Consider the following 24,112-nt stretch of genomic DNA (forward strand, 5'->3'; position numbering starts at 1 on the left):
ACTCTGGGATCATGACCTGAGCCGAAGGCAGATGCTTATCTGACTGAGCCACCCAGGTGCCCCTAAATGTAATAACTTAGAATATATTTTCTCTATTTGCATCTTAACTTTGGTAACGAATGTCAATGTTAATTTTGTACAGCTGAACATACTGATGTGCCCCTCTTAAATTTGTGCTGTTGAAGAAAGTTCTTTCCCAAATAAAGAGAAGACATTCAACATGCTTTCTTTGATTTTTGATAGGTTCAAATTTTTACATGTATTTCTTTTATTCTTCTGGAATATATTCCACTATTTTCCAACATAAAATATTTTTTATGTTTCAATACTTAACCCCAAATTTCGGGAATTTATATAAGTAGAATTAAAATCACTGGGGAAATATATACATATGTATATTTATAAATGATGCAAACCGTCGTTTTTTTGGAGGGGGCAGATTCCTATCTCACACTAGTTATAAAAATGGATTCTGTAAGGATATACTTGAATTAGGAAAATATTTTTATCAAGAAAATACAAACTCTACAAATCTAACCCTCTGGATAAATACAAGGCAGATTATCTATCCCTGGACAGTTTGCTAGTGTTAAAGTGAAATAGATATGATAAAATATCCTTTATCATATTAATACCATACTATTGCCCTTAGATTATAATCAACAGCATACAATTATAAAACGTTTTTACTATTCATGGAAGTTTTTCTACGTTTTTGGCTATATTTGACTTCCAAGACTCAGCTATAACCCAAAGCAAGACTTTTATTTAAATAAAAAGGGGCCCATCATTGAAATAAATAATAGCATAATCTAGATATTTATAAGCATCTATAATTACCAATATAAATATTAATTTACGTTACATGTAGGCATCACAGAAGACAATAAAAAGATAACTGTAATGGAGATGGGGGGAAATACAAAAGCAAATTACTAGGGATTCAGGTCTCTATTTTCCAATACAAAACCAAGTGCTCCATGTACTCTATGTAATTAGCTTGTAAACATCTCACAAACCAGTATCCCCAGGCTCCCCCTGCCATTGTGCGTCACCGGATATGGTACTCCCTGAAGCACTTGGCATGGACGCCCTTCTGGCATTTCTCACAGCGGGTGTTGGTCTGTGAGTGGCAGAGGGCACACCGGGTCCTCTTGTCCTGGTGGACTATCCAGTGCCCGATCATGTCAAAGCGGCTCTCCGTCTCTAGCCGCCTGCTTCGCCTCCCCTGGGAGGACATGTCAGCGTTGCTCTCCAGGTACACACAGGCCACGTACCTCCGGAAGGCCAGGAGGTCCACCTGGGCATCATGGCTGCAGATCGTGTGCAGCTGCCAGGCATTATTGAGGGCCGCATCGATGACATAGCCAATGAAGCTCGAGTACCACTTCATGCCCCGGATCTTCACCTTGTACTTGGCAATGTTCTGGTCCATCCGACTGACGCCCCCCACCTTCTCCTGGTACAGCTTCACCAGGGACGGCTGATGGACCTGGGTCCGCGTCTTGGCTGCTCCTGAATGATGGCTGGTGAGCCCCACGGGCTCTATGCCCACAGCATTGGAGCAGATGTTGACCACACTACTGTCATGCCAGCGGCACACGATAATCTCCTCACTCTCATCAACTTTATAGTCAAATGAACCCCTCTTCATTTTCTTGAGTTCTTTGGGATCTTTGAGGGGACACCGCTCAGTCCTGTACTCACGAACAGTTCCTGTGGCCTTCACCCCCTTTTTCCTCAAAATGGACATGAGTTTGACACTTGTGAAAACCTTGTCAAAAAATATGTGGTAAGGCAGACAGCCACGCTCCTGAAGCGCATCCACAAACTTGACCACCATACTGCCTCCCAGGTCCAGGCCCCTGTGGGATTTGGTGAAGAGCGTGCCCTGGGAGGGCTCGAACCACACCAGATAGCCCCTGCTGGTCGTCCCACACCAGATCTTGTAGCCCAGCCGCATGGGCTTCCCTGCAGACAGCTGCTTGGATCCCCGGTGCCCAAAGTACTCACACATGGACTCGCCAAAGCTGTAGAACTCCTCCAAGGGCGCGTGCTTCTGGAAATTGCAATTCATCCGCACAATGAGAGGCCTGACTTTGGCAAACCGATCGCTTTCATCAAGCTCAGTGTTATCTGCAAAGTGCAGGTAGGAGAAGATCAGTTCGAACCTGTCCCTTCTAATCGCATCAGCCACAAGATGATGATGTGAATCAGGGGACGTTTCCCAAAACATCCTTCTCCTTGGATAGGATATATACCCACTTAAAATCAAAATGCCCAAAACACACTTTAATTCCTGGGCTGTGAGCCCGAGGTTGACATTTTTCTGCCAGGCATAACGATTGGTCTCATTGACAATGAAATTAATTGTTCCTTCATCAAAAAACAACTCAAAGAGGCCTACAGGACTCAGTTCCTGGCTTTTGAGGTCCTCCATGTGAGGATCCGATGCACTCCAAGGGCCGAAGTCGGGTCGGATGTCCCTTTTGGTCCAAACGCGCTGAGGTTCCACTGCTGCCTTCTGCCTCTTCATGGCCGGCTGCCGCTGCAGGCCATCCTCCTCCTCCTCCTCCTCCTCCTCCTCGGTGCCGGAGTCCTCAGGCACAACAGAGGCATGCAGGATGCTGCCTGGCAGGTGGGAGCCTCGCCGGCCATCTTCGTCACCCGAGTCCTCATCAGTGAAGTCCCCTGAGGCATTGTCGGGTGGCGCAATGAAGATCTCCTCCCTGCTGTGGCTGGACTCCTCCTCCTCCAGTGCATTCAGAACCTCCAGCAGCTTCGTCGACTTTGGCTTTGAACCGGCACCTCTCCCAACAGTGGAGCTGCTGCAACGACAGGAAACAAGATGTGGACAGGCCGCACAGGAGATGGTGTGTCCGCAGAAAACCCTGTGAGAGGGCTGCCTGAGCGGAGGGCGCGGCCCCTGCAGAGCACCTGAGCTTGAACAGCATCTCAGACCTAGCACCAGCAGGCCCAGGGCCAGCTAAGGGACTTTTGCAGACCAGCACAGATTATTCTTTCAAGTGCAGAAGTATTTTAAGGGGGGGCATTCTAAAGAGACATTCCATTCTTCATTCCTTCTTAAAGTGTTTTGAATAGAGGACTGCCTCTAGTCATAAGTCCACGTGCCACTGTCATCCCCAGGTAAGACTAACCACCACCAGGGAGCCTGGGCTGCTGATGTGACACCCACTCATGTCCTCTGACTCAGTGGCCCCAGCAGCTCTACTTTCACCCCTCAGTCTTCCCTGGGTCTTCCCTTGCCCTTATTAATTTAGCAATTGTAAGTTTCCTCTTTCCCAAGTTCTCGAACTCTCCCTACTTGAACTCTCACTACCCCTATTCAGGACCTGAACAGATTCAGACAGATTTTCAGATGGTTCCCTCAATATCAGACATCTTACTATACCCTAGCTGCAACTCAGAAGCCCAACAGACTCAGGAAACATGGAAACTCCTGCTAGCCTAACTCTCCCTGCACAGGTGGGCATGAACTGGATGACAAGAGACACTTCTATTTCATGAGCACCAACCATGAGGAGGCACTTCCCAGGGACTGGCAGTGGGCACACTCCACTCCCGACCTGCACAGGAATTGTTCTAACGGGAGGAGGAAGAGGATGTTCAACAAACAAGGAGCTATGCAGGATGGCATCAGGTTGTGAAAGGGGCCACCCTGGATAAGGGACAGAGAATATAGCGAAAAGAGTAGGACTGGAGTTGCTATTTTAGATGGATGATGAGTGAAGGCTGACAACGTGGGTGGCCAAAGAGAGTGAGGCTTGCAGACAACCAGGGACAGGGCGTCCCAGGCACAGAGAAAGAACTGCAGGTACAAGGCCCTGAGCCCAAAGGGACTTGCTATCTGTAAACAGCAAGGAGGCTTCAGAGGTAATAGGAGGAGAGCAGAGCCCAGGCCACCAGGACCAGGGCCCCCAAGGCTCTAGAGGCCTCATGACGATACTCAGTTGTGTCCCTCTAGAGTGGGATGTGGGATGGAGCAAGGTCTGCTGCCCTGTGCCACTCCAGCCCAACCTCCTCATGAGAAGAATTTCAAACCAGAGGGAGGACATAGGCTTTACGACAGAGGTGATTTCTCTGCAGACCTGCCCCTGGACTTTGGAGTTCAGACGCATCAGAGACTCACTCCAACCTCACGTCCTGGACACTGACTCCATCAGCCTCTGTGCTAGAAGCTATGGCACAGGAGATCTGACCTCAGGGGAAGTAGGGTATTTCTCATGGTCTGTGGGCCAGGAAGGGAGCCCAGCATCAAGGAGAGAAAACCTGAAGCTCTTCCCACGGACCTCAGACTGAGCAGTTCTCGGGGGACAGTAGCCATCTTCACAAGCCCCCCAGCCTCTCCTGGTTTGTAGCAGCAGATGCAGGCCGTCACAGCCAGGGCTTCCACCAGTCTTACCACCTAAGCTGCTGTTTGCACCCCTGCCTCCAAACACCCTCTGCACATGGCTGTTCAGACTCCTGGAGAAGGGGAGGAGGAGTTAAGATGAAGGAGTAGCAGGGGGATCCTGTGCTTTCCTCACCCCTCGAACACAGCTACATAAATATCAAATCATTCTGAACACCCAAGAAATCAACCTGAGGACTGAAACAACAAAGGGAACAACTGGAGGGAGAAAAGACGCTACACTGTGGAAGGTAGGAGGTGTGGAGACAGGATTTGGGAGAGGAAAGAATCGTGGGTGGTGGGGAGGGAGCCCTGATCAGGGAGAGAGGAGTGAGCAAGAGCACGTGAGAGTACATGCGGAGGGCACTGCACAAGAAAAACACTTTCCCAAAACCACTGAGGGAAGAAAACGAGAGGGGCTGATTATAGCACGTTTTTAGAAGCAGTGGAGCTCAAATAGTGAAGTTTTAGAAGCCCACGCCATCACTAGGATGGAGCCGGCCAGCAGAGAGGTGCTCCCGTGGAGGAGGGCAGAAGCCCGGACGGCGTGGTCTGAGGATCCCTTGGGTCCCCCGGGAGAGACAGATGCTCTTTTTGGAGTACATCTGGAAGAGGTAGCACTGCCTCTCCAGCGACAAAACAGCCATCAGACACACTGAGCTGCCTGTTGGCACAGGAGCAGAGGCAGCTGCTGAGTACAGCTAACCTGGACATCAGCTTTTCCACTGTGCTTTACCATGAACTCAAGCCCTGCATGTTCAGGTGACTGCCCTTCAGGGACAAAGCGGCACCAGCCGCAGTGTGGCTGGACACTCCCCCAGAGGATTTGTGCGGGTCCATGCTGCACTAGATCCCTACAATTTGGAGTTTTGAAACCCAGTCAGCATGAGTGAGATAAAACAGGAGCACCGTGCCACTGGATGGGCTAACAGCTTGGACACAGACAGGCTGAAGGTAGGGATCTGAGGGAAGCCGGGGACAAAATGAGGGGAGATTGTTCCCTCTTCTGTGAGGGCTTCCAGGGAACAGAGGGTGGGGTGACGCATTTTTATCCGCCCCCACCCCAGTCAGCACTGACAGACTTCAGTGAGGAGTACAGCACACACAGTGTAGGCTTCAGACACTTACACCAAGCCCCACCCTTGTAAGCTCTGCAGGTGCTTCTTCACTAGGGCAAGTGTGACAGAGACAGAGCAGCAGCTGGGCCTCTCTCCCAGAAAACCAGCACAGACTCCCCACACCCAAGTCTACCAACCATAGTGTGATACAAAATCAGTTCTAGTGGATACTGGATCCAGCCTTTTTTTGTTTTTTAAAGATTTTATTTATTTATTTGGGCGGGGGGAGCACAAGCAGGGGGAGGGACAGAGGGAGAAGCAGACGCCCCACTGAATGGGGAGCCTGACATGGAGCTTGATCCCAGAACCCTGAGATCATGACCTGAGCCGAAGGTAGATGCTTAACTGACTGAGCCACCCAGGTGCCCCTGGATTTAACCTTTTTAACAAGGAGACCACAGCACCCCTAGTTAAGACTCACCACACACTGGAACTGGACAAGGGTCAAACACTCCTCGCTGAAGGTAGGGTGAAACACTGCAGAGGACCGACCTGAGGGAAGGAGCAGCCAAAACACTGCAGCAGAGTGCACACACCAGAAATACTTCCTGAAGTCCCAGGCCCTGGTCAGTATATGACCTCTTCTTTTCTTTTTCCCTGACCTCTTGATACAGTCATTACTCCCATGAGGAGGAAACAAAAAGGCTAACACACAGAAGACAGAGACTTAGGCAAAATACCAAGGGGGAAGAATTCATACCAAAAGAAAAACAAGAAAAGGTCACAGCCAGGGATCTACTCAAAACAGATCTAAGTAATATACCTGACCCAGATTTTAAAACAATAATCATAAGGATACTAGCTGAGCTTGAGAAAAGTATAGAAGATACCATAGAATCCTGTACCACAGAGATAAGTCCTAAAAACTAGTCAGTCTGAAATAAAAAATGCTATAACCAAGATGCAAAACTGATTGTATGTAATGACCACAAGGATGGAAGAATCAGAAGAATGAATAAGTGATATAAAAAATAAAATTATGGAAAATAATGAAGCTGAAAAGAAGAGGAAAAGAAAAATATTAGATGACAAATGTAGACTTACAGAACTCATAAAGTGACATCATAAAACATAACAACATTCATATCATAGGAGTCCCAGAAGAAGAAAGAGAAACAGGGCAGGAGGTTTACTTGAGGAAATTATAGCTGAAAAACCTCCCTAAAGTGGTGAAGGAAACAGACATCCAAATCCAAGACGCACAGAGAACTCAGACCAAAATCAACAAAAGCAAGGCAACACCCAGGTATATTGCAGTAAAATTTGCAAAATATAGAGATAAGGAAAACATCCTGAGAACAGCAAGGGAAAAGAAGTCCCTAAATTACAAGGAAACACAAATAAGATTAGCAGATCTATCCACAGAAACTTAACAGGCCAGAAGAGAGATGTATGATATATTCAATGTGCTGAATGGGAAAAATATGCAGCCAAAAATACTTTATCCAGCAAGGCTATCATCATTCAGAATATTAGGAGAGATAAAGAGTTTCTCAGACAAACAAAAACTAAAGGAGTTCATGACCACTAAATCAACCCTGCAAGAAATAAAAAGGGGGCACTCTGAGAGGGAAAGAAAGACCACAGGCAACAAAGACAGGATAGGAACAGAGAAAATCTACAGGAACAGTCACTTGACGATTAACACAATGGCACTAAATTCATATCTATCAATACTCACTCTGAATGTAAACAAACTAAATGCTCCCATCAATAGACACAGGGTACCAGAATGGATAAAAAAAAAAACCAAGATTCATCTCTATGCTGCCTACAAGAAACTCATTTTAGACCTAAAGACACTTGTAGATTGAAAGTGAGGGGATGGAGATCAAAAAAAAAAAAAAAAAAAAAAAGCCAGAGTAGCCATACTTATATCAGACAAACTAGATTTTAAACTAAAGACTGCAACAAGAGATGAAGAAAGACACTGTGATATAATAAACAGGTCTATCCAACAATAACATCTAACAATTGTATATATTTATGCCCCCAAAATTGGAATAGCCAAATATAAAAATCAATTAATAACAAACTTAATTAAAGTCATCAATAATAATATAGTAATATTAGGGGACTTTAACAACCCACTTACAGCAATAGATCATCTAAGCAGAAAATCAACAAGGAAACAATGGCTTTAAATAATAAACTGGACCAGATGGACTTAACAGATATATTCAGAACATTTCATTCGAAAGCACCAGAATATACATTCTTTTTGAGTGCACATGGAACATCTCCAGAAGAGACCAGACACTGGGTCACAAATAAGGCCTCAACAAATACAAAAAGACTGATATCATATCATGCATATTTTCTCACCACAACGCTATGAAACTTGAAGTCAACCACAAGAAAAAGTGTGGAAAAACCACATAAACATGGAGGTTAAAGAACACCATACTAAAGAATGAATGGGTTAATTAGAAAATAAAGAAGGAATAAAAAAAAATACATGGAAGCAAATGAAAATGAAAATAGGACAGTCCAAAATTTTTGGCATGCAGCATAAGCAGTCCTAAGAGGGAACTATACCGCAACACAGCCTTACCTCAAGAAGCAAGAAAAGTCTCAAATATACAACCTAACCTTACAGCTAAAGGAGCTAGAAAATGAACAGGAAGCAGAAGTGAAGTAATAAAGATTAGGGCAAAAATAAATGATATAAAAAAAGAAAAACCCAGTAAAACAGATAAGTGAAACTAGGAGCTCGTTCTTTGAAAGAATTAATTAATAAGATTGATAAACCCCTAGCCAGACTTACCAAAAAGAGACAGAGAGAGAGAGAGAGAGAGAGAGAAAGGACCCAAATAAACAAAATCACAAATGCAAGAGGAGAGATAACAACCAATACCACAGAAGTACAATTATGAGAACATTATGAAAACTAATATGCCAACGAACTGGGCAATCTGGAAGAAACGGATAAATTCCTAGAAATATATAAACTACCAAAAGTGAATCAGGAAGAAACAGAAAATGTGAACAGACCCATAACCAGCAAATAAATTAAATTGGTAATCAAAACTCTCCCAACAAATGAAAGTCAGGGCCATCTGGATTCTCAGGGAAATTCTACCAAACATTTAAGGAAGAGTTAATACCCATTCTTCTCAAATTGCTCCAAAAAATAAAAATGGAAGAAAACCTTCCAAACTCATTCTATCAGGCCAGGATTACCTTGATTCCAAAACCAGAGAAAGAGCCCAATGAGGACAATATCCCTGATGAACATAGATGCAAAAATTCTCAACAACATACTAGCAAACTGAATCCAACACTACACTAAAAGAATCATTCAGCATAATCAAGTGAGATTTATTCCTGGGCTACAAGGATTGTCTGACATCTGCAAATCAATCAACATGACACACCACATTAATGAAAGAAAGGTAAGAACCATATGATCCTCTCAATAGATGCAGAAAAAATATTTGAGAGAGTACAACATCCATGCTTGATGAAAACCCTCCACAAAGTCGGGATAGAGGGAACATACCTCAACATCATAAAGGCCGTGTATGAAAGACTCACAGCTAACATCATCCTCAATGGGGACAAACAGAGCTTTTCTTCCAGGGTCAGGAACAAAACAGGGATGTCCACTCTCACCACTGTTATTTAAAATAGTACCGGAAGTAAGGAGGGCACGTATTGCATGGTGCACTGGGTGTTATACACAACTAATGAATCATCGAGCCTTACATCGGAAACCGGGGATGTACTGTATGGTGACTAACATAATAAAAAATGATTAAAAAAAATAATAAAAAATAAATAAATAAAATAAAATAGTACCGGAGGTCCTAGCCTCAGCAGACAACAATAACAACAAAAGGCACTCAAATCCACAGAGAAGTCAAACTTTCACTCTTAGCAGACAACACCCATAAGACTCCAGCAAAAAATTGCTAGAACTGATACACAAATTCAGTAAAGTTGCAAGATACAAAATCAATGTAGAAATCTCTTGCATTTCTATACACCAATAATGAAGCAGCAGAAAGAGAAAAAGAATTGATCCCATTTACCAAAACATTCACCAAAACAATCAGATACCTAGGAATAAACCTAACCAAAGAGGTAAAAGATCTGTACTCTGAAAACTACAGAACACTTATGAAAGAAATTGAGGAAGACACAAAGAAATGGGAAAACATTCTATGCTCATGGATTGGAAGAACAAATGCGAAAATGTCTACATTACCTAGAGCAAACTATACATTTAATGTAATCCCTAGCAAAATACTAGAGGTATTTTTCACAGAGCTAGAACAAACAACAATAAGATTTGTACGGAACCTATGACCCCGAATAGCCAAAGCAATCTTGAAAAACAAAACCAAAGCTGGAGGCATCACAATCCTGGACTTTAAACTATATTATAAAGGGGTAATCATCAAGACAGCATGGTATCAGCACAAAAACAGACACATTGATCTTTGGAACAGAACAGAGACCCAGAAATGGACGCAGCCCTATGTGGTCAACTAATCTTTGCCAAAGCAGGAAAGAATATCCAACGGAAAAAGGACAGTCTCTTCAACAAATGGTGCTGGGAAAGCTGGACAGCCACATGTGGAAGAATGAAACTGGACCACCTTCTTACACCATATACAAAAATAGACTCAAAATGGATAAAAGACCAAAATGTGAGACAGGAATCCATCAAAATCTTAGAGGAAAACATAGGCACCAATCTCTTTGAAGTTGCCTTACCAATTTCTTACTAGATACGTTGCCAGAGACAAGAGAGAGAAAAGCAAAAATAAACTATTGGGACTTCATCAAGATCAAAAGCTTTTGCACAGTGAAGGAAACAATCAACAAACTAAAAGGCAACCTACAGATGGGAGAAGATATCTACAAATGACATATCTGATAAAGGGTTAGTATCCAAAATCTATAATGAACTTGTCAAACTCAATACCCTAAAATGAAATAATCCAGTTAAGAAATGGGCAGAAGACATGAATAGACATTCTTCCAAAGAAGGCATCCAGATGGCTAACAGACACATGAAAAAATGCTCAACAGCATTCATCATCAAGGAAATACAAATCAAAATCATGAGATTCTACCTTGTATCTGTCATAATGGCTAAAAATAACAACACCAGGAACAACAGATGTTGGCGAGGAGGCAGAGAAAGGGGAACCCCCTTGCACTGCTGGTGGGAATGCAAATTGGTGCAGCCTCTCTGGAAAACAGTATGGAGGTTCCTCAAAAATGAAAAATTGAACTACCCTATAATCCAGCAATTGGACTACTAGGTATTTACCCAAAGGATAGAAAAATACTGATTTGAAGGGGCACATGCACTCCAATGTTTATAGCAGCACTATCAATAATAGCAAAACTATGAAAAGAGTCCAGATGTCCATGGACTGATGAATGGATAAAGATGTGGTGTGCAATGGAATATTACTCAGCCTTCAAAACGAATGATAGCTTCTCATTTGCAGTGATGTGGACAGAACTAGACAGTATTATGTATGCTAAGCCAAGTCAGTCAGTCAAAGAGAAATACCATAGGATTTCACTCATATATGGCATTTAAGGAAAAAAACAACTGATGACTACAAGGGAAGGAACTAAAAAAAATGAGGGGGAGGTATACCACAGGAGATTATTATAGAGAACAAACAGGCTTGCTGGAGGGGAGGTGGCCAGGGACAGTCTATATGCGTAATGGGTATTAAGGAGGGTACTTGTTGTGATGAGCACTGGGTGTTATAGGTAAGTGATGAATCACTAAATTCTACTCCTGAACCAATATTACAGTATATGTTAACTAGAATTTAAATAAAAACTTGAAACAAACAAACAAACACTCATTGAGTGGCAAAGCTTTCAGGGACTAAGGCAGCCCACCAGCAACCATCTTGTGCATTAAAAGATGGGGAAGGGGTGCCTGAGTGGTGCAGTCAGTTAAGCGACCAACTGTTGGTTTTAGCTTGGTCCTGATCTCAGGGTCGTGAGATCGAGCCCTACATTAGGCTCTGTGCTCAGCCTGGAGTGTGTTCTCCCTCTCCCTCTGCCCCTCCCGCTAGGGCTAAAAGTGTCAAGGGCTTGGCCTTTCAAAAAGAGAGGAGTAAGTACTTGCATAAAGCCTTTTATCAAACACATTTACCTTGAAGGTGAAGCCATGATGAACTCGGAACACAGAGTTGTCTGTATGTGCAGTCAAAGAATCTGTAAGACAACAGAAGATGATTTTTAAAATCCTATCTTAATTAGCAAGGCAACAGGACCTTCTCCACTATTTAAGGGAAAAAACATCTCTAGCTTAAGGTTCACGAGCAACCAGAGTGGGATGGATTGAGTACACACAGGAGATGGTGTCTAGTCAACTGGCTAATCAGAGGGAAAAACAATGAGCTCTCTACCTCACACCAAAATATATTGTAGGGCAAAGTTTTTCACCATCAGAGCTACTGGCATGTGGGCTGGATGAGTCTTTGCTGTGGGGGGCTGTCCTGTGTATTATGGGATGTTTAATAGCTTTCCAGACCTCTACCCACCAGATACCATTAGAACACGATCCCCTAATTGTGGAAATCAAAAATGTTTCTAGACATTGCCATGTGTCCCATGGGGGACAAAACTGCACCGGTTGACAACTATTATTCTGTATCAAGACTACCAACAGAACCTATTGTAATAATGGAAATATTTTCTATCGATGCTGCCCAATATGGCAGCCATGAGCCACATGTGGTTATTAAACATCTGATATATATGGCTAGTATGACTGAGAAAGTGAATTTTTAATTTTATGTAATTTCAATTAATTTTAATGAAAATAGTCACATATGCTTGGCCAGTGGGCACCGTATTAGACATTGAAGTCCTAGATGTATAAAGAACTATGAAACAACATTCTCTTAACAACCAGCGGATCAAAGAAAAATTAAAGGGGAAATTGAAAAGTATCTTGAGGTGCACATGGGTGGCATTCAGACTCCTGATTTTGGCTCAGGTCATGATCTCAGGATCATGAGACTGAGCCCCACGTCAGGCTCTGCACTGAGTGTGGACCCTGCTTAAGATTCTCTCTCCCTTTCCCTCCACCCACTCGTGTGCTCTCTTTCTCAAATAAATAAGTAAATAAATAGTATTTTGTAAAAAATGAAAAAGAAAACACAACATACCAAAACATTTAGGTCGCAGCAGAAGATTTCTAGGAGAGAAGCTTAATATTATAAACACATACATAAAGAAAACAGAATGATCCCAAATAAAAAAACTTAACTTTATACCTCAAGGTACTATAAGAAGAATAGATGAATGGATAAAGAAGAAGTGGTATATATATACAATGGAATATTATTCAGCCATAAAAAAGAATGAAATCTTGTCATTTGCAACAACATGGATGGAGCTAGAGAGTATTATGCTAAGTGAAACAAGTGAGTCAGAGAAAGACAAAGACCATATGATTTCATTCATATGTGTAATTTAAGAAACAAAAAATGAGCAAAGGAAGAAAAAGAGAGAGAAATCAAGAAATGACTCTTAACTCTAGTGAACAAACTGATGGCTACTAAAAGGGAGGTGGGTGGAGGGATGGGTAAAATAGGGGACGGGGATTAAGGAGTGCACTTATGATGAGCACAGGGTAATGTATGGAATTGCTGAATCACTATATTGTACACCTGAAACTAATATACCACTGTATATTAACTATACTGGAATTTAAAATTAAATTAAAAAATTTTTAAAAGAATAACCTAAGCCCAAAGTTAGCAGCAGAAAAGAAAGCGGAGCAAAATAAGTAAATTAGCGAACAGAAAAATAATAGGTGAGATTAACAAAACTAAGAATTAGTTTTTTGAAAAGATGAACAAAACTGACAAATTTCTAGCCACAGTATCCAAGAAATAAAGAGAACCCAAATCAACAAAATTATAAATGAAAGAGGAGAAACTATAACTGATACTACAGAAACAAAGGATCATAGGGGCTACTAAGAATGATTATTGATTATATGCCAACAAACTGGACAACCTAGAAAAAGTTGATAAATGCTCAGAAATACACAATCTACCAAGACTGAATCAGGAGAAACAGAAAATTTGAACAGTCCAATTACTAGTAGAAAGAATCAGTAACACAAACTCTCCCAACCAAAAAAAAACAAACAATAAAACAAAAACAAAAAGCAAAAACCCGGGGTGCCTGGGTGGCACAGCGGTTAAGCGTCTGCCTTCGGCTCAGGGCGTGATCCCGGCATTCTGGGATCGAGCCCCACATCAGGCTCCTCCGCTATGAGCCTGCTTCTTCCTCTCCCACTCCCCCTGCTTGTGTTCCCTCTCTCGCTGACTGTCTCTATCTCTGTCGAATAAATAAATAAAATCTTTAAAAAAAAAAAAAACCCCAACACCAAATGCACTCACTGGTGAATTTTACAAAACATTTAAAGAATAATTAATGCCAGTTCTTCTCAAATTCATCCAAAAACAAAAAGAGAAGGAACACCCCAAACTCATAAGATGAACATTACCCCAATACCAAAGCCTGGTAAGGACATGACAAGAAAAGAATGGAATGTAAGGACAGTTCAAAAGACAAATACAGAGGAGGTGATGTCAGCAGATGGTGGAGCTCCAGGCCTCAATCCCCATGGAAATGCAAGTTAACAACCATATATGAACCTGAATACCTTTGTGAGAACTCTAGAGACCACTTGATGGTGTAGGACCCAGGCCAACAGAAAAATAGGATGGGATTCTATTTAAAAGGGTAGAAAACTTCATGGCATTTTGGGCATAGACGGATCTCTCCCTCGTCAGATCAGGCACAACTAGGGTAAATACAGCGACTCCTCCCTTGGGACGGAAATCAGAGTAGACTATGAGTCCAACATTCTGGCTTGCCGGGGGGCTGCCTCAGGGATAGATTTCTGCCTCGTCAGACTTGGAGCACTGATGGGAATGGCAGCAGTCTGGAGGTTACTGAAAATGTAGGCAGGTGTCACAGTATACCAGAGCTCTCGAAATTCTTCAGTTTTACATGAAGATGCCAGGGAGAGAGAAAGATTATACACTTCTGAGAAGAAATTAGGGACAAGCTACTCATCGAAATAGAGACAATTAAAAGTACACACTCAAGTCCAGAGAATGCATCACCAGAAAATGCTGGTGAGGTTCCAAACTTCTAGGTGGGCTGACTGCTGACATATTCCCCTGAACAAAGCCAGTCCATAAAGACTGAGAGAGGAGGCTGTTTTTGTTTTGTTTTGTTTTTTGAATGGCCAAATCTCAACAGACCATGAGCATACAGAGAAACTGGGAAACACGGCCCAATGACAGAAACAAAATAAAAGTCCAGAAATTGATCCTAAAGAAAGGCAGACTGCGGAATTTCTTGAAGAATTCAAAACAATTTGTTAAAGATGTTCAATGAGCTAAAAGAGAACACAGAGAGACACAATATCAGGAAATGCATGAACAAAATGAGAATATTGACAAAAGACAGAAACCATAAAAAAGAAGCAAACAAATTCTGGAGTAGAAAAATACAATAACTGAGCCAGCATTATCCTGATACTGGAGCCAGACAAAGATACTAGAAGAAAACTAAAGACCCATACCCTTGATGAATATTGATCCTCAAGAAAATATTATCAGCAAAGTAAATTCAATAGTACATTGAAAGGATTATATACCACAACAAAGTGGGATTTATTTCTGGAATGCAAGAATAGTTCAACATGAGAAAAAAAATCAACCAGTGTAATATACCGTGTCAACAGAATGAAAGGTAAAAGCCATATGTTCACATCAAATAATGCAGAAAAAACATTTAACAAGATTCAACATTCTTTTATTATAAAAACTCTTAATAAAGTAGGAATAAAAGGAAACCAACTCAACATAATAAAGACCAAATATGGGGGGAAAAATCACAGCTAATATACAAAATAGTGAAAGACTGAAAGCTTTTCCTCTAAAAACAGTATCAAGATAAAATTGTTTCCTCTGGCCTTTCTATTAAACATAGTACTATAAGTCTTAGCCAGAGCCATTAGGCAGGAAAAAGAAATAAAAGGAATCCGGACTGGAAAGAAGGAAGTAGAATTATCTGTTTGCAGATAACAAGATCTTTTTTTTTTTTTTAAGATTTTATTTATTTATTCGACAGAGAGAGAGACAGCCAGCGAGAGAGGGAACACAAGCAGGGGGAGTGGGAGAGGAAGAAGCAGGCTCATAGCGGAAGAGCCTGATGTGGGGCTCGATCCCATAACGCCGGGGTCACGCCCTAAGCCGAAGGCAGACGCTTAACCGCTGTGCCACCCAGGCGCCCCAGATAACATGATCTTATATGTAGAAATTCTAAAGATTAAAAAAAAAAAGAAGAATAAACAAGTTCAACAAAGTTGCAGAAATCAAAATCAAGACACCAAGAATCAGTTGCATTTCTATACATTAACAATGAACAATTTGAAGTGGAAATTAGGAACACAAATCCATTTACCATAGCACTGAAAAGAATAAATATTTAGGAAGAATCCTAACCAAAGATGTGAAAGAACTGTACACTGAAAATGACAAAACATAAAGTAATTTTTTAAAACACACACACACAAAAATAGAAAGATACCTTGCATTCATGGGTTGGTAGACTTAAAATTGCTAAAAACTCAATACTACCCAAAGTAATCAACGGATTCAATGCAATCTCTATCAAAATCCCAATAGCACTATTTTTTCCAGAAATAGAAAAACCCATTCTAAAATCATTTGGTATCAAAGTACCCCAAATAGCCAAAATAATTTTGGAAAGGAAGAACAAAGTTGGAGAATTCACACTTCCTCATTTCAATACATATTACAAAGGTAAAGAAGTTGAAACAGTGGTATAAAGACAGATATAGAGACCAGTGAATTATAACAGAGCCAGAAATAAACCCTTGTGTATATGGTCAGGTAATCTTCAAAAAGGATGTAAAAACTACTCAATAGGGAAAGGACAGTCTCTAACAAACGGTGTTGAAAAAACTGGGTATGTACGTGCAAAGGAATAAAGGTGGGCTCTCTCACCTTACATCATATACAAAGATTAACTCAAAATGTATCAAAGACCGAAACATATAAAATTCTTCAAAGAAAACATAGGGAAAAGATTCACAGTATTGAATCTGGCAATGATTTCTTTCTTTTTCTTTTCTCTTCTTCTTCCCTCCCTTTCTTTCCCTCCCTCCCTCCCTCCTTCCCTCCCCCTTCCCCCCACAAAAGTGACAGGTTTCAATATACCTCTTTCACTGATTAATGATCAAGCAGACAAAATTACTGAGAACTGAACAGCAGAACTGACATGCTGAGTCAATCCTAAATAAATAGCAGTGATGTGAACAAGACAGCAGAACAGAAAGTCCCCATTTGTGGCTCCCTACACAGTGATTTTGGCGGCCAACCATGGAAAAAGTGCTTTTGTAGGAGCTTTGGGATCCAGGTAGGAGGCTACAAAACCTGGGTGAACCCCAAGACTAAGGAGCGCTTCTCTGAAAAGACAGGCCAGCACTCTGCTGGCAAGCTCACCGAGCGCGATCTGGCCTACAATCCAAAGTAGCCCCAACTCTCTAGGGACTCAGCTCCAGGCCCGCTTGGCCCTACTGCAAACAGTGCCAAGAAGCTCAGGAAGAGCCACACTGCACACAGCCTAGTAATAAGACTGCCAGCCTGGGACCAGACTATGGACCCCAAGGCAGCTCTAGCCCTGCCCTTAGTCCTGCTCACCCAGCAACCCGGCAATCCCCACCCATGCCTCTGGTATTAGCCCTGCCAACGTCAGTGTCAGCTATAGACCCTTAGGGAGCCCTGAGACTTGGTGTCAGCCTCTCTCTGTCAGTCTAGGGGAAGCCCAGGGAACCAGGAGGAGACACACCTGTCTAAGACCCCAGTGGCAGACCTGCTCACCTCAGACCCAGCTGTGGACCCTGACGGAGAGCTGTGACCTGGCTCCAGCCCTGCTTGGAATGTGCTCCTAATGGGAGTCATGTCTACCTGGGGAACCAGCAGGAACCACCTCTGTCTGCAGAAAGTATTAACCATAAAGAAAATGATGGATAAATGACACCACGTTTAAACTAAGGATTTTTTGGTTCATCAGGAGAAACTCATAATATATATAAAAAGTTACTTGTAACAAATACAAGGATTAGTATCTAGGAGATATAAAGAATTTAAGACATATAAAGAAATCACAGGAACAATTAAGAAAAACACAATTAACACAGCAGGGAAATGGGCAAAAGGATACCAGGAGGCACCTCTCAAAGGAAATACAAACAGCACACAAACATGAAAAGATAGTCAAACTCATTGCTATTTAGGAAATAAAAATTTTAACCACGATTGAGATGTCACTTCACATATACCAGATTTGCATTTTTTTTTTTTTTTTTAGTTTCAGAGGTAGAGTTTAGTGGTTCATCTGTTGCTGATTACATCACATGCCCTCCTTAATGTCCTTCATTCAGTTACCCCCACACCTCCACCCACCCTCCCCTCCAGCAACCCTCAGTTTGTTTCCTAGACTCAAGAGTCTCTCCTGGTTTGTCTCCCTCTCCGATTTTTGTCTTATTTTATTTTCCCCTCCCTTCCCCTGTGATCCTGTTCTGTTTCTTAAATTCCACATATGAGTGAAATCTTACAATATTTGCCTTCCTCTGACGACTTCACCTAGGATAATACCCTCTAGCTCTATCCACATCATTGTAAATGGTAAGATTTCATTCTTTTTGATGGTTGAATAATATTCCTACATATATACACCACCTCTTCTTTATCCATTCATCTGTTGATGGACATCTGGGCTCTTTCCATAGTTTGGCTATTGTGGACATGGCTGCTATAAACACTGGGGTGCAAGGGCCCCTTTGAATCACTCAGTTTGTATCCTTTGGATAAATACGTAGTAGTGCAATTGTTGGGTCACAGGGTAGCTCTAGTTCACGTTTTGAGGAACACCCATACTGTTTTCCAGAGTGGCTGCACCAGCTTGCATTCTAGGTTGGCAAAAATCTTAAAGACAGACATTATCAAGTGTTGGAGAGATCAGTGAGTAGTATTAGAAGGCCCATACTGCTGAAATGAGTGTAAACAATGCATTAGTATCTACCAAAGTTGGACACACCCAAACCCACCCAGCAATCCGCCCCAGGTATTTAGGTCTTCTCAGCCTTAGCACCGGCACCTGGAGCTGAACAATTCCTTAGTGTGTGGGAAGAGGTGGGGAGGCTCCTTAGCAGCACCATGGGCCTCTACCGGTTAGTACAGCAGCTCCCCACCTGCCAGGTGTGACAACCAAAGGTGTCTCCCTGTCTCCTCCACACCTGTTTTTCCCTCCCCATGCCACCCCACCCTATTTGATGACCCGGGCTCTAGTGGAACTACCGTATCTATGCACCAGGAGACCAGGACAAGAATGCCCACTCCAATCCTGTCTATTTACAGTAGCAGAGACCAGAGACAGCCCAGATGGCCATCACTGGAATGGGTGCAATAGAATACGACAGAGAAAGTGAACAAAGAACATCAGCCACACGCACCCCTGAATGAATTGCAAAAATACCCTGAGCAAAACACCCCAGAAAGCTTGCTATATGCTTCATTTTACAAGGACCAAAAAGGTAAACAAAACTAATATATATTATAATATATATACATTAAGTATATAGAATATAAACTAACATAAACAAAACTAATAATCTGCAAACACATACATCCACAGGGTAAAACTATAAAGAAAAGCAAGGAAATGATTAAAAGGAACTTCAGGATAGTGGTTAACCTCTGGAGAGAAAAGATGCAATTGGAGCAGACACACACAGGATTTCTAAGGTTTTAGTAAAAGGTTCTATTTCTTAAACTGAGTGGGATACTCAAAGTTGTTTCATCATTCCTGTTCATACGCATTTTATCTACATTTTTGCACGCTCACACATGCACACACGAAGGCACTGGGATACTTGCGTACACGTAAGCAAATGCTACTGAGGTGACCTGCTCAGCGTCCCTCAGGAGGACAGTGGTCTGCGGGGATGAGGGAGTGGCAGGCAGGAAGTGTTCGTCTGGGGTGTTCCAGAACACATGTATCGTGCACAGCAGATGGAAGAAAACTAGAAAACAGTCATCTCCCCACTCCACGGTCTCATGAAAACATCTCCTTACAGAATCCTTACTTCTCCCCGCCCGGCCTGCCCACATCGCAGCTTGTGCAACAGTGTCTCTCACCACCGCACCTCCTCCTCTGCTCTTCTTGACGCTGCCTGTAACGTCCCCTCAGCTCTTCAGAAAAGCTCACTGCCCAGCCAGCCCACAAGATGCAGCATCCTGGAAACGAGCCTCCACAGGCCCTCAGGGAATCTGAGTACTGACTATGACCTCTGCGGGGCTCCCACCTCCCTTCCCTTCACCTCCCTTGCCTTCTGACCTTCCTGGGCACTCAGGCAGGCGGGCTGTAGACGCTACGTGTCTGAAGAGTGGGAGACAGACCTGGTCCTTCAAACCCTCTCCCCACTTCCCATTCATAAGTCAGCGGCCTGGTAAGAATGTAGATGACAGAGCCACCAGTGGTAAGCTCTGTGACTATAGGCAAGTCACTGACCTTGTCTGTGCCCTCGTGTCACCTATGAAACGGGATCTTTGAGGTACCAATCCTGGTAGGGTTGTTGTCCTGTGAAGCACACACAGCAGGCCCAAGCGTTAGCTATCATTTCAGATCCCCAACCCCTCACCCACAATTCTCACTAGTCACAAATGCTGGGAAAACTGAACATGTCTTCAAAATTTAGCAACAAACTCTGGCAGCAAAATCTAAAATGATGGGAGGCTCTTTGCAATGTCTATTTCTATTACTAACTGTAAATATCCATACATTTTGCTGCAGAAATTCTGTGTTTGATTAGAGGTGCTTTAGTATGACTTTGTAAAATTCAAACATATCTGGCCCTGATTTGGGGTCAGAGAGTGTGACCCATGCTACCATTTCAGCCACACCCACCTTAGCAGTTCAACTCAATACCTTTTTCTCCGTTGTGCCCCAGGCGGTCCTCCTCCATTCACCAGCACTCAGTGACAGCCTCCACCCACTCACTGTGACACGCGCCCATTCTCACACCCTGCTGAGAACCTCCCCAGGTCACAATTGCATGGGTCCTGGAATTAGGTCAAGGCCACCCACCAGCCTGGTCCACAGGGCTTCCCCACCCAGCCCCTGCCTGGGCTTGCTGGGCAACGTCCTTCTCCAATCAAGGGTTCCTGGCCTATGGCTTTCACCTTGATTACCGCACGATGACCTCACCATGTGCCCCATGGCCAGGCAGTTGCAGAGTTTATTTACCTTTATGTCCCCAGAAGCCAGCACAGCTCCTGGCAGGCACCCAGTGAATACTCACACCACAGAGCAAACTGCCGTAGTTCAGGGAACCCCACCCACCACCTCCTCCATCAGGCCTTCGTTTCCATTTCACCTTCTAACTTTGAGTCAGCTCTTTAGACTAGAACTAGGAACGCCTGATATGTGATTGACCCTAACCAAAATATATTTGTGAAGAGTCTCTGAAACCATGCACAGGAAATGGAGAGTAGGAGAGAGTCTGTCCATGGAGTCAGTTAATGCAGTGGATTCAACCAGGACGGGAAGGGAAGCTAAGCAGGAAGGGCAGCAAAAGCCACTTTTCCCTTTCAATGCCCTCTCGAGGTTCTCCATCCCTTCCGTGTGGCTCCCTCTTGCCCTACCTGACAGCACCCACAGAGAAATGGAACGAGGGTATGCAGTGGCCCTATATGCTAAGCGAATTCCCAGCAACAACGTTCACATAGAGGCTGCTGAGCAACCATACGAAGTACCCCATCACTTCCTCATTCATCTGGCCAACATCACAAGTGTCTACCAGGTGCTAAGCATGTATGTATAAAACTGCCACTTTAACAGGCTACCCAGGAGAGAAGGCGGTAGAGATCAGGGTCTGCAAAACAGGACCTGGACCTCGTTAGGGAGGTCACAGAACACTGCCCTAAGGAAAGGATGACTAGGTGAAGATCTGCAGGAAGAGTAAGAATTCCCTGAGTACACAGGGAACAGAATCCTGGGAAGAGGAACAGCAAACAAGGAAAACCGCAAAGCCAGTCATAGCAGAGCAGGGAACCTGTAGGAGAGGGTACAAGAGGCTGGACCAGCCATTTCAGGGCCTTGAGGGCACCATTAAGAAGGCTTACCTTTGTCCTACAGCACAAGGAAATTTAATTTATTTTTGCATCTTTGATTTTAAGTTTTTATTTTAATTCTAGTTAACATACAGTGTTATGTGAGTTTCACATATACAATACAGTGATTCAATAATTCTGTATATCACCTGATGCTCATTACAAGTGCTCTCCTTAATCCCCATCACCTATTTAACCCATGCCCCCACCTTGTTCCCTCTGGTAACCATCACTTTGTTTTCTTTATGCTCTGTATCTTAATTTCTCTCTCTCTCTCTCTTTTTTTTAGTAAAGGGAAATTTAAAAAATTTACAGGCTGAGTATGACACAATCACTTGTACATTTTAATAAGCTTAGTCTGACTGTGGTGTGGACAACTGAGTGAGGGCACCAAAGCAAGCACAGGGAGACGAAAGGCAGGGTGGTGGTTCCCATGGAGAAAAGTGGGCCAGCCCAGGGAAGAGTCGAAAAGGAAACCAAGTCTGGATCGACTGGGGGTAGGGAAAGAGCTCATCAGGGTGGCCTTGCCCAGCATGGCTGAGTGGCTAGGGCAGGGTGGTACCATTCACAGAACCTGAGGGCACTAGAACAGGACCAGATATGAGTTCAAGCTGAGATATGCTCATATTGAGGCGGAAATGCTTTTGAGATAGCCCTATCGTGTAGGCCACAGGTTATAAGTCTGGAACAGAGAAATGGCCTGGCCTGGAATCATAAACGAGTGAGTTTTCTGAGGATTTGTGGTATGCTCAAAACCCCAAGAATTCTTGAAGCCACAAGAGCTCACCCAGGGAAAATGCCCAGACTGAAAGAGAAGATGGCCAAGGAGGGCATCTTCAGACATATCAGGACAGAAGAAGGTAGGCCTGAGAAGTAGGAGGAGAACCAGGATAGGCTGATGGGCTAGGACTAGGTGGGTCAAGGCACAGAGGGTGACCACCAGTGCCAAAGCTGCCCAGAGGCCCTGCTGGACATTATTGGGCCTGGCATGGAGGAAGAAAAGACCCTTTGATTTGAGACCTGGTGCTTCCAAGGCCACTCTGAAGGGTCTTGGGGGGATAAAAGGGCCTCCACTGCTTAAAATGTAAATTTTTCAAAAAAAAAATACATAAATAAAATAAAATAAAATAAAATGTAAATTTTTCCAATGAGATAAGACAATTACATCCAACTAAATCCTGACTTGGATCCTATACCACAGAGAGGAAATGGGTGAGAGGTGCAGACCAATCTGAATAAAATCTGTAGATGTTAGTGTCCTAGTTTTCCCGTTCTGTTAAATTCGATGTTAACATTTGGGGAGTCTAAGTGAATAAAATGTGAGAATACTTTGTCCTAGTTTCTAAACTTTTTTTTTAATTCTGAAATTATTTCAAAAAGAAATTAAAAAAAAATAATACATTTTATAAATGTAAATGCCTCAAAGTTGAGCCACGTGCAAAACGGCTCCGGAGAAGCCTTTGTGAGACAGCGGCCCCCTCCCCTCCTCTCCCCAACACATCAAACGGAAAAAGGGGAAAGGAAAACAAAAGACACTCCGCAATCACAGGAGCGGGCAGAAGCTGCAGAAACGCCAGACATGCCCTGCACCCAGCACGTTGCAGAGCCGCCCCTTCCCTGAGGGTGCGTGGCACGAGCTCTGCACCCCACCAGGCCCCACCACAGCCCCGGCTCCGCCCACAGGTCCCGGCCAGGGGTCCCCCGCGCATCCTGCGTCAGAGCACCCTGGCTGCCCGAAGGTTTTCGGGTCACCCGGGCTGAGTCCGCACCGCCCCCGGCCCGAGTCCCCGCCTGGCAGCGGGAGCCTCCGTTCGGCCCCAGCAGCTCTGCGCGTAGCAGCCCATTGTCCCCGCACCAGTCCCTCCCGCCCATCCTCCGCGCGCGGCACCGAGGGCCAATGCCTTGGGCACCGTTGAGAAAACGCAACGCCAGGCCCTGCCTCTCACATAGCCAAACCAGGACAGGTCAGCGACTCCCGGGGGCGGGCGCCTACCTGCGCGCTGGGCAGCCGAAGTCTCGCAGAGCTGCCCGGGACCCAGCGGGCTACAACGAACCTGGAACGCCTGGCCGCGCCAGCCCGGGGCGTCGCGGCCGCGCAACGTCCGGCACGAGAGCGCTCGCAGCGCCGGGGCTCGCCTTCTGCGTCCCGCCCCGGCCACGCCCCCGACCACGCCCCCGACCCGAGCAACCACAGAGAGGCCGGGGCCTCCGCGGAGCCTAGAGGGAACTGGAAAGTACCTCCGGGGGCTGGTCAGAGCGGCTGAAGTGTCCGCAGAATTGCCGGCCAGCTCCGCTCACCCTGCTCCCTCCCATGTTCGCTTAGACAACGTCTGTTGCTCCTACTCACAAGGGCACGAAACCTTTTT

The 24,112-nt window shown here is 44.0% G+C and overlaps 1 protein-coding gene across 3 annotated transcripts; it reads right to left on the bottom strand.

Moving 5' to 3' along the window:
• Window positions 1-820: 820 nt before the first annotated feature.
• PGBD2 (piggyBac transposable element derived 2) lies at window positions 821-23,903 on the bottom strand. Of its 3 annotated transcripts, XM_040622668.1 has the most exons (4): window positions 23,740-23,903; window positions 20,146-20,214; window positions 11,666-11,727; window positions 821-2,828 (listed from the first exon to the last, which is right to left on the bottom strand). In XM_040622668.1, exons 3-4 carry the CDS (start codon window positions 11,680-11,682, stop codon window positions 1,052-1,054), a joined length of 1,794 nt encoding a protein of 597 aa, XP_040478602.1. In that variant the 5' UTR covers window positions 11,683-11,727; window positions 20,146-20,214; window positions 23,740-23,903; the 3' UTR covers window positions 821-1,051. The 3 variants fall into 3 exon arrangements, with proteins under 3 accessions (XP_040478602.1, XP_040478603.1, XP_040478601.1); XM_040622669.1 differs by lacking the exon at window positions 20,146-20,214 and having other exon boundaries at window positions 821-2,825; XM_040622667.1 differs by lacking the exon at window positions 20,146-20,214.
• Between the last annotated feature and the right edge of the window lie 209 nt (window positions 23,904-24,112).

This window comes from Ursus maritimus, unplaced genomic scaffold, assembly GCF_017311325.1.
Source record: "Ursus maritimus isolate PB19 unplaced genomic scaffold, ASM1731132v1 scaffold_5, whole genome shotgun sequence".
In the NCBI taxonomy this organism is placed as follows: Eukaryota; Metazoa; Chordata; class Mammalia; order Carnivora; family Ursidae; genus Ursus; species Ursus maritimus.